The sequence below is a fragment of the Ctenocephalides felis genome, unplaced genomic scaffold (assembly GCF_003426905.1).
Source record: "Ctenocephalides felis isolate EL2017-DRISC unplaced genomic scaffold, ASM342690v1 CF-g0.4_SCAFFOLD_00845, whole genome shotgun sequence".
Taxonomy (NCBI): Eukaryota; Metazoa; Arthropoda; class Insecta; order Siphonaptera; family Pulicidae; genus Ctenocephalides; species Ctenocephalides felis.
In genome coordinates this window covers 90,528,014-90,539,073 of record NW_020536999.1, presented here as the reverse complement: position 1 = coordinate 90,539,073, position 11,060 = coordinate 90,528,014, and the positions used below count along the sequence as shown (strand labels likewise).

At 34.5% G+C, this 11,060-nt stretch overlaps 2 protein-coding genes across 2 annotated transcripts; both read left to right on the top strand.

Moving 5' to 3' along the window:
* The first annotated feature begins 12 nt into the window (after window positions 1-12).
* Window positions 13-4,449, top strand: LOC113362980 (zinc finger protein 99-like). Its single transcript, XM_026605471.1, has 3 exons — window positions 13-310; window positions 726-1,100; window positions 3,336-4,449. The coding sequence occupies exons 1-3, from the start codon at window positions 78-80 to the stop codon at window positions 4,447-4,449; spliced, it is 1,722 nt and encodes a 573-aa protein (XP_026461256.1). The 5' UTR covers window positions 13-77.
* A 3,713-nt stretch (window positions 4,450-8,162) lies between these two features.
* On the top strand, window positions 8,163-10,304 carry LOC113362979 (dynein intermediate chain 2, ciliary). The gene has a single exon (XM_026605470.1). The coding sequence runs from the start codon at window positions 8,163-8,165 to the stop codon at window positions 10,302-10,304; it is 2,142 nt and encodes a 713-aa protein (XP_026461255.1).
* The last annotated feature ends 756 nt before the right edge of the window (window positions 10,305-11,060 follow it).

Genomic DNA, 11,060 nt, shown 5'->3' with positions numbered 1-11,060 from the left:
TTAAATCAGAAAAATATGTAAAATCAGACAACGATGTAAAATCAGATGAAGGCCATGGTACAGAAGTCGAAGAATTAATGAAATTCGAAGCCACCATGGATGAAGGAGGTGAGCAAGACTTATCTGTTTTATCAAATGACAGTCTTCCTGAAGAAGACAACACAAACAATGTCCCAAAACCTTTCGCATGCACATTGTGTGATAAATCATTCATGAGACCACAATCCTTAGCCAGACACCTAAAATATCACAACGATGACACACGTGCCTTCAAATGCCAAGTATGTGATAAAACATTTAGAGAACGTTGGTTTTTGAAACGCCACATGGAGTCTCATTCAGGCCTAACGCCTTACAAGTGCGAAATTTGTGGTAAATGTTTTAAAGCTTCGACTTCACTGAAAGAGCACATGTTGATACACACAGGAAAGCCTTTTGAATGTGCTGTTTGCAGCATACAATTTACAAAGGAACACAAATTAAAAGAGCACATGCGCCTCCATACGGAGACCTGCAATACAAGTGCGAGTTATGCACAAAAGCATTCTATCGTTCAGATGGTTTGAAGAAACACATGATGACACACACCGGAGAGCGCCCTTTCAAATGTGAATTATGCGAAAAAGCATACACAGATGCTAAACAGTTAAAAGAACACTTGTACTTCCATGCTGGTTTCCGACCCCACCAATGTGATATTTGCGATAAAAGATTATCCAATTAAGCAATTTATCAAAACACCGAAGGATTCACACCGGGGAACGTCCCCACCAGTGCACAATGTGTGATAAAGGTTTCATCGATTCAGTACAATTAAGAAATCATATGGCCATTCATACTGGAGTAACTCGTTACAAGTGTGACATATGCAATAAAAATTTTGCTCATTCCAGTAGTTTCCATAAACATGTGAGGTATCACACCGGGGAACGTCCTCACAAGTGTGAGACTTGTGGGAAGTCTTACATTCAATTGCACTTGTTGAAAACTCACATCGCTTCTAGTCACAGCAATGAAAGACCATTTAAATGTGAATTATGCACAAAGTGTTTTGCCGTTGCAGAGTATTTACAAAAACATAAGAAGAAAATGCATTCAAAGTAATGGATGATGCACCGGGGAAGGACTGGGGCCTTTAGAGAGGAGCACCAGATGTAAAAGACTATGAAATATAAAATTTAGGGTAATAAATAAAATATTATAGAAAATAAAGTACATTCCATGGGCAATGTATTAATAATTATAAATAAATGTACCTTATATATAAAATTCTTTAGTATGGGTGTATGATTTGATACTTCTACTAAACGGTTATTCGGATTTTGATAATTCCTTTTAGAGTTTGTCAAAGGAAATTTTTAAAATTTAATGAACGATAAAACTATAGCAATACTGTGGAAATAAATGGCAAAAATTACAATAAAACACTTTGAAATAGAAATGTCAATTCACTTGAAATTTGAATTTAGCTTAAATTATGAGCCTAGATAATATTAGAATATAATATACAAGAAAAATGTACATTATAATTGCCAAAATAACAGCTGAGATGTACCAGAAATTATAATATTTTTTTATGTTTATGAGTAATAAATATAATAAAAGCCCTAGAACTGCTACTTTTTAAACTTTACTTTTACTCAATTTTTAAAGATTATTATTCTTAAAGACTTAGATTATTATTCCTAAAGACTTATTCTTATTTTATAATTATCCATTATTAACAATTTGTCGGGCAAAGAGTCAAATAAATGTTTATATTATATATAAACAATTAAATTAACAATTACTTAATGAATTGTAAATTCACATAGTGAAAATATGTATATCGGAGACAAAATTAATGAAATTAAGATTGAGGTTGAACAAATTAACAATAAACACATAAAAATGCAATTGTTTTTAGCACAACAAAATCAAATAAAATTATAAACAAACAATTTTGGTGTGTTGAAATAAAAAGTAGAATAATTAAATATTTGTAATATTGTGATCAATGATAAATTAGAATAGAATTATCAAACGACCAGCAGTGAGTGCATTAAGAATTCGATCTTTTGGAATTAAAAGCAAAGCACTTTTACATACAATGAATACTTTAATAGATTGTGTATATCTACCTGTTAATTTAATAAATTGTTTATATCCTTCAATTGGTAAATGGTTGCAATAATTTTCTGAGTAAAGTCTTTAAAACTTTGGCTTAATTTGACATCACAGTGATAAATTTGATGAGCTTTTCAGGACATTCAAATTAATATTCGAGTTTGATGCAACAATTTAACAATTCTTTGCATAAAGTTGTCTTAGTTTAATATTGTACTTACTTTTGTCTAAAGTAAAATGCAGATGGATAATTTTTAATATGTCACTCACCAACATTTGTGATTAATAAGACATGTCTTATGTCTTATGCACATATAAATATTTACCCAAACTGGATATTCCTGATGTTAATCCTGATGATCAATACACAATATAAATATTTGCACAACATTTTAAAGTAGCAGATCACTAAACAAATTATAAAACGATAATATCCAAGTATATTTCTGAGATAAATCTGACATTTTGGTATTTAACAAACAGCACTATGAAATTTAAACATATCAACTGTAAGCTATGAACATACCAACATATGGTTTTAAACCAAAAATGAAAAATAATTGAAAAAACAGATAAACAGACGGCAAACGATAATTATGAGTGATTTTAATGTTTTATTAATGAAACAGACGTTATTTAATATTCAAACGAGATTTAAAATTTAAATAATTTGTTTAAAGTTCGCCAACTTCAGGGCGTCCATATTTGACAGTTTTGACATTTGTGCCATAGATAAATAAGCATAAATGGTTTGTGCATAGACCTTATACAATACATGAAATTGTATAAGGTCTATGCATTTGTGTCAAGCCAAACAAATATGTAAATAAATATCAGTTTGTTAACGTTTAATAATCAGTTGAATTGTATATATTATAAAAAATACTGTATTAATATATTATCCGAGGGTTTAACGACGTTTAATATTTAAATATTTTGTTTGAAGTTCACCAACTTCAGGGCGGCCATATTTGACAGTTTTGACATTTGTGCCAAACCAAACAAACTTGTAAATAAATATCACTTTGTTAACGTTTAATAATTAGTTAAATTGTATATATTATAAAAAATACTTTATTCATTTAATATCCGATGATTTAACGAGTTTTAACATTTAAATATTGAAATATTTTGTTTAAAGTTTGCCAACTTCAGGGCGGCCATATTTGACAGTTTTGACATTTGTGTCAAGCCAAACAAACATGTAAATAAATATCAGTTTGCTAATAATTAGTGAAATTGTATGTATTACAACAAATACGTTATTCATGTGATATTATCAATATGTCTTTCGAGCCAGAAGTTGCAATTAAAACTGAACCAATCGAATATTCAGTGGAAGAGATTCCAGATACAAACAGAGAACTAGAAGAAATTCCAAATATAAAATCAGAATTATGTTCAGAAGATGAAAAAACTTCAACCATCCAAAAATCTACTAAAGGTTCTTATAGATGTGAAATATGTAACGCTATAAGAGGCTCATCCCATCTTTTACAACGACACATGTTAAGCCACAAACCAAAATCCTATAAATGTGAAATATGTAATAAAGTCTTCAATAAATCCTCCAACCGAAGCAAACACATGCTTTTACATAAAGAAGAATGCCGTTACCAATGCGAAATATGTTACAAGAGTCTTAAATCTTTAGAGATTTTGAAAAAACACATGGTTGTCCACAGCGGTGAGCGTTTACATAAATGTGAGGTATGCGAGAGATCTTTCCATAGAAAAGGAGACTTAAACATCCATCTGACAAGGCATTACGATGCAGACAAGTATCAATGCAAAATATGCAACAAAAGTTACAGTGAATCTTATAATTTAAAAGTGCACATGTTTTCACATACTGGTGAACGTCCACATAAATGTGAAGTGTGTGAAAAATCCTTCAGCATTGTTGGATTGTTACGAAAGCATATGAAAACACACACAGGTGAGCGCCCTTACAAATGCGAGTTGTGTGATAAAACTTATATACGCAAAGATGCTTTAACACGTCATATGAACGGCCGTTCTCATGAAGGCTCTTATAAATGCTCGGTGTGTGATAAGGAGTTTAAAACATCACATTCTTTATCAGCACATGTACCTGCACATAATGATGAAAGACCTTACGAATGTGAGATATGTAAAAAAACATTTAAGAGAGTTATAGATATGAAAAACCATATGGTTACTCATTTGAAAAAGACTTCTTATGAATGTGATGTGTGTAGTAAAATATTTAACTCAAATAAGAATTTGAAGAAGCACATGAAAATTCATTTCAGAGATAAAATGAAAGAAGAAATATTGGACGATAATGAACAAAGTTTGGAAGTACAACAGGGAGAATGAATTTGTAGATATGTGATATTATGATTTTTTTTATTAATAATAATAAATATTTATTTTTGTAATATGTGTTTTTATGTGATTTCAACATATGCTAATACGGAAGCTATGACTTTGTTAACTTTCTTAATGTCTGATTACTCTTTTATTGTTTAACTACACACTCTACAATATTCACCTCTATTGTCACTATTTGTCTCACAATATATAATCTATTCACACCATATATACATTCCTTAGTTGTTCTAAAGGCATGTCATGCTATTTATGTCAACAATTTTGAATTTAATTATTTATGTAGCTCAACTACTTTTCTGGATAATAGTTTTAGATCTTGCTAAGATCAATCATCAGAACACAGTGACTTCGCATACTTCATTTTTAATTGTTTCCGCACTCCATAGAGCCGCGACAACTTATATAGCATAGTTGTATAGTAGTATTAATAATAATAGTAATAAATGGTAGTCTGCCCGAGGCAGGTCCATGGTGCGAGAGCCACCAAAATAAATAATTCCCTTGCCCTTCGTCGTCTATCATTTCCATTACCACTATTTCCTCCACCCTTAGATAAATGATTCCCTTGCCCTTCTTCGTCTATCATTCCCATTACCACTATTTCCTCCCCCCTTAGATAAATGATTCCCTTGCCCTTCGTCGACTATCATTCACATTACCACTATTTCCTCCCCCGTTAGTTAAATGATTCCCTTGCCATTCGTCGTATATGATTCCCAATACCACAACCTCCCTTCTTACACTTTTCCTTTCCTTCTGCTTCCATGCTTCCTGATCCTGCGCTTCAGCTTTCAGTTTCCTGTGTCTTCTCTCCTCGCCCAAATCGTCAATCGTCTGCATTCTTCTTCTTTCCTTTCCTTTCAGTTTCTATTTCACTATCGACTACGTCGTGCAGGAGGCACTCTTCTTGCAGAACGGATCCGATCCAGTTTCCTTTTCTTTTCCGTATTGTGCTCAAAAGAGTCCTTTCTTTGCAGGACTTCTTCATTTGTTATTATTCGATTCATTTATTTTACTTTCCGAATTTTTCTTTCCATGCTTCCTGATCCTGCGCTTCGGCTTTCAGTTCCCTGTATGTTCTCTCCTCGCGTAAGTCGTCAATCATCTACATTCTTCTTCTTCCCATTCCTTTCAGTCCTTCTGCTTTACCCTCGACGACATCGTGCAGGTGGCACTCTTCTTGCAAAACAGGTCCGATCCAGTTTCCTTTTCTTTTCATGATTGTGCTCAGTAGAGTCCTTTCTTCGCAGGACTTCTTCATTTATTATTGTTCGATTCATGTATTTTACTTTCCGAACTTCTGTTTCCATGCTTCCTGATCCTGCGCTTCGGCTTTCAGTTGCCTGTAATTTCCCTTCTCGCGTAAGTCGTCAATCATCTGCATTCTTCTTCTTCCCATTCCTTTCAGTCCTTCTGCTTTACCCTCGACGACGTCGTGCAGGAGACACTCTTCTTGCAGAACGGATCCGATCCAGTTTCCTTTTCTTTTCATGATTGTGCTCAAAAGAGTCCTTTCTTCGCAGAACTTCTTCATTTGTTATTGTTTGATTTTTTATCGAATTTCATCAAATGGTTTTTAAATATTTGAAATCGGTTCAGCTGTTTCTAAGAAAACTGTGTCAAAAGATTGAGAATGACTCGAAACGTCGAAAAATGATTAAGTTAAAAACATAAATATATTTGCTATTGATTTCTTTTGCGTTTGCGTTTTTATCATAAAATCTGATTTGCTAATTTTGTTTTCTCGGCGTTGCAAGTTGTTCTGAATCGTTTGACACCGAAGTTGAAAAAAATGTGTTAAAAACATAAATAGTTAAAATCAACTTCTCAATTAGAGAAGCTTATGCTTACGCCATAAAACCCAAAATTTGCTAATTTTTGTTTCCTATTCATTCTGAATCGTTTGACACCCAAATTGGAAAAGTATGTGTGTGACAAAATTTGACTTTATATCTCGACGCTTTCCACTCGCGAATTGCGAGAATTATATGTATTTTGCCGCCGGAGAGACGGCATCCGAGTGGAAAGGGTTAAATTATAATTTTCAAATATATACATATATTTCTTGCTATACCTTTGAATCTTAAATATCTATATTTAGAATCCCTAAGCGTCGTTTATTTATATTGATTTCTTAACATTTCTTTGGTAACGAAAAGTTGTTTACGAACGCGCCATGTTGAAAAGTCTATAGAGATGTCTAAAACTAGCAAGACAAAAGGGTATTTTGTTATAAATAAATAAATAAAAAATGCAAAATATCATTATTATTATCTAGAATATTGTATATGTTATAAGCCAGTGTTTTCCAACCTGTAGGAGGTCGCAAGGTTGTCCTAGGGAGCCTCCGTTTAGGAGGTCGCTAGGCTGTCCTAGGGAGACATTCGAAAAATACTATTTTTGATTACGAATAAAAACATCTAATTTATTAAAAAAAAGAATACAGAAATAATTGTTTTTTAATCACCTGTAGGGTAAGTTATTGTAATCGTCCAAAAATGAAAATTGAAAATTTTTGCATTTCTTCAAGTTTCAGAAGTTTCTGAACATTTTGGCATACCTCAGAAAAAATGGTGGTGTGTGTATATATGTATGGATACAATTATTCGTCCACGTTTTCAGGCGCACAGATCAACCGATTTAAATAGTTCCAAAAAAACATTCGATTTCTATTGGCAGAGAGATGTACGGATTCGTTTTTGTTAAAGGCAGGTCTAGCTGTTTCGGAGATACGGAGCAAAGAGTGCAGAAAATAGAAATCTATAAGCATCCGATTTGAATGATTGAATAAACATTCAATTCGTAATGATGGTAGTTAGATTTTAGCAAAGGCAGGTCCAGCCGATCTAAATGTGCAAAAAGTAGCAATTTTTGGGAGTGCTAAGTATCCGATTTGAATGATTCAAAAAACTTTCTGCTTAAGATGACGAAACGATTGCTTTTGAAATAAAAATTTTTGTTCGATTTTTTCTATTTTGAAAATATCTATTTTTTGAATAAATTTTATTTTTCGAATATTTAATTATGGTACGGGAAGTTCCAGCAATTTGCCTTAAAGCACTATGCCAGACACCACTAGTTTCATGTATATTTTTACTTAACATTGTATCTTATTTTGTAACCCTTGAAATAAATTACATAATTAAAAAAGTAAAAAAATCTAAGGAAACTAGGAAACGCGTTAAAAAAAAGGTTGGAAAACACTGTTATAAGCACTTAGTTACTATAATTAATAAAACCTTATTATTAATGTCATTAAACCAACTGTTTAAGTTTGTTTAAAAAAATTACATTATTGTTAGAATAAGTTATAAATAATTTAATGTTAAGCGATTTTCCTCATACACCATTCATATGAATCGAATGGTTTCAAATTTATATAAGATATATGAAGGGGGAAAAAAGGCGTTTTTAGCAAGTACATAAAAAGTTATTGAAAATTCAGTAAACAAACTACATCTTTGATAAAAAAAGGTCGTATGCAACATACTACCGATATGTGGAATAACTTATTTCATAAACATTCTATATAAATATTGCATTAATATCATTAGTATATAAAATTAAACATATATTCCAAAAATATACACAATTGTCAATTTAATAATTTAATGACAGTGACGTTTTATTTATCAATAACCAAAAATCATAATTCCATTACCAGGGTTAAAAGTTCCAAAAAGCCCGTCGAACCAGAAATGGCCGAGCCCCGTAAGTCCCAGGGGGCCGCCGACGACATGGCCGAGTGGCTAAAGTCGCGGCAACTCCAAAAACCCGACGACCAACTGGAGCTGCCAGATGCCGAACTGAACGAGGAAGTCCCTCGTCTGATATCCTGCGATAACCCCAACAAACCTGACAACCTGGTGGAATACTCTTATGCAGAACGTACGTTCGTTCCTGTGCCTCCAATAGGAAACACTGTGGTGCTTCTAGAATTTCCAGGAACTTGTCTGCACCGCGAATCGGAAGAAGCAATCACCCAGTTGATTGATTCAGGGCTGACACTAGAGGAGATCGAGGAAATGCTGAATGAGTGGCGCAGGAAGTTGCCGGAGGAAGATGTCGCTGAGACTGTCGAAGATGAAGAACAAGGTAAAGAAGCCTGGGAAGAGGAGCATGTAAGCGAAGAAGACCAAGAAGAAGATGAAGGCGGCGAAGGTGACACGGAAAAAGAAGAAGCTGCTGCTGAGGTTGGTCCTAAAGCCGGTGAAGGCGATGAGGAACCTACTGAACCTCCACCCCAACCCGCTCCCATGCCACGCCCAGGGGCCAAACTCAAAAACCAGTTCAACTTCTGTGAACGAGCAGCCTTAACTTATAACAATCCAAGTAGATCCGTGGAAACCCAGACAATTCCACCACCTCGTTCCCAGTTCGGAGACATCTTGTACCAGTGGACAATCTATGATGACATGGAAGCTGACTTTGAAGCTCAACAAAGAGAAAAGGAGAAAGAAAAGAAAGTTATACACAGACATGATGAAGTCGAGGTACGTGTAGAAGCCCTGAACCCAGCAGAAGTGCTTACTAGACGTATATTTGAAGGTTGGAAGGTCCTTGAGAGAATGATCAATCAAAATACCTTTGATCACATATCACAGGACTACAGATACTGGGAGGATCCTGCAGATGACTTCAGAGAAGAAGAAGGTACTTTGTTGCCTTTGTGGAAATTTACACATCACAAAATAGGCAGACATACCATAACCGACTTGTGCTTTAATCCGATGTACTACGACTTGTTTGCAGTCACTTTTGGATCCGTGGACTTCTTAAAGCAACCCGAAGAAGGTGCGTTGGCTCTTTATACTATCAAAAACCCATCTTACCCTGAATACATCTGCATGACAAGACACGGTGCCATGTGCGTGGATATACATCCAACGTTACCTTATCTGGTGGTTGTAGGTTTCTTCGATGGTTCTGTATCCGTGTACAATGTACAACTGCCGCCTCCAAAACCACAATTCATGAGCGATGCGGTGAATAACAAACACTGTGGTATTATTTGGGAGATCAAATGGGGCCCTGATATGCAAGATGGCGAAAAAAACTTTTATTCGTGTTCTGGTGATGGTAAAGTCAAGAACTGGGTGATGATGTTAACCGAGTTGAGTGTGACTACAGTGATAACCCTGTTGAGGTCATTTGATATAATTCCTGGACCTGATGGGACAACAATACCACTCAAAGGGAGTGCCAGTTGCTTATGCTTCCATCCAGGTATTGAATCCATATTCATGGTAGGCACCGAGGAAGGTAAAATCCACAAATGCAGCACAGCCTACTCGGCGTCATATCTGCAAACATACAATGCTCACACAATGCCGGTGTATCGAATAGACTTCAACAAATTCAACTCCTCGATATTCATCTCCTGCAGTGGCGACTGGAGGATAAAAATCTGGGAGGATGTTCGGGAAGATCCATTATTCGTGTTCGATTTAAACTCACCAGTTGGTGATGTCAAATGGGCACCTTATTCGAGCACTGTCTTTGGCGCTTGTACACAAGAAGGAAAGCTTTACATCTTTGACTTGAATGTTAACAAGTACAAACCGATTTGTGTGCAACCTGTAGTATCGAGGAGGCGTAGTAAGTTGACCAGGATGGCTTTTAATCCTAAATTGCCTTTTATAATATGTGGGGATGACAAAGGAAACACTTCGACTTTGAAGCTGTCTCCAAATTTGAGGAAGATGTGTAAGGCTCCGAAGAAACAGCAAGGTTTGGATCAGAGGACTATGCAGATTGCAAAGTTAGACAAGTTGTTGTCGTTGGTGAGGGAACCTAATGTGCTGCCCCAGAAGGATATTACAATCACAGAAGATTCGTAAAATGAAAATGATGTAATCTGAGTATAAATAAAATGATTATAGAATAGTATTGAATAAATCAATCAATTTTTTAATCAAATTGACTTTTTAATTAAATATCATATTTTTAGCATATAAACAAAAGTAACGACCATGAACTATTTCTTGAGCAACTAATTAATGCTTTTACTTACTATATTTTTTATTTATTCATAATTTATGTAATATTATTTTTTAAATGAATTTTTAAACGACACTTTTCTACTCTACTCTGTCTAAAAATACGAGTGATGTTTTGTGGGAGTGGGGGTAATTTTAAATATCATCACGTATTACCAAAGGGGTGGGGGTCCAAAAATCCTTAAAAAATCGATCATGTGATTAATGGACGCCTCCTGATTTCATATTTGCCTTCACATCATGATGTTTTACACAAAAAATACTTGTTAACTTCCCGTAGGGCAAGTTATAGTAATCGTAAAAAAATCGAAAATAATTTTTTTGTATATCTTTACGTTTCAGCGGTTTCTGAACATTTCGGCATATCTTAGAAAAAATGGATGTATGTGAGTGCAAATACAAAATTTCGTTGACGATTTCGGGAACACGGTTCAAACAATTTCAATTATTCAAAAAACATTCGATTCCTATTAATAAGAAGACGTGCTGAATAGTTTTTGGCTTAGGCAGGTCTAGCCGTTTCGAAGATACGGGGCAAAAAGTGCCAAAAATGGTAACTCTGTTGTTTTTAAGAGAACGGGAGCGTCCGATTTTAAT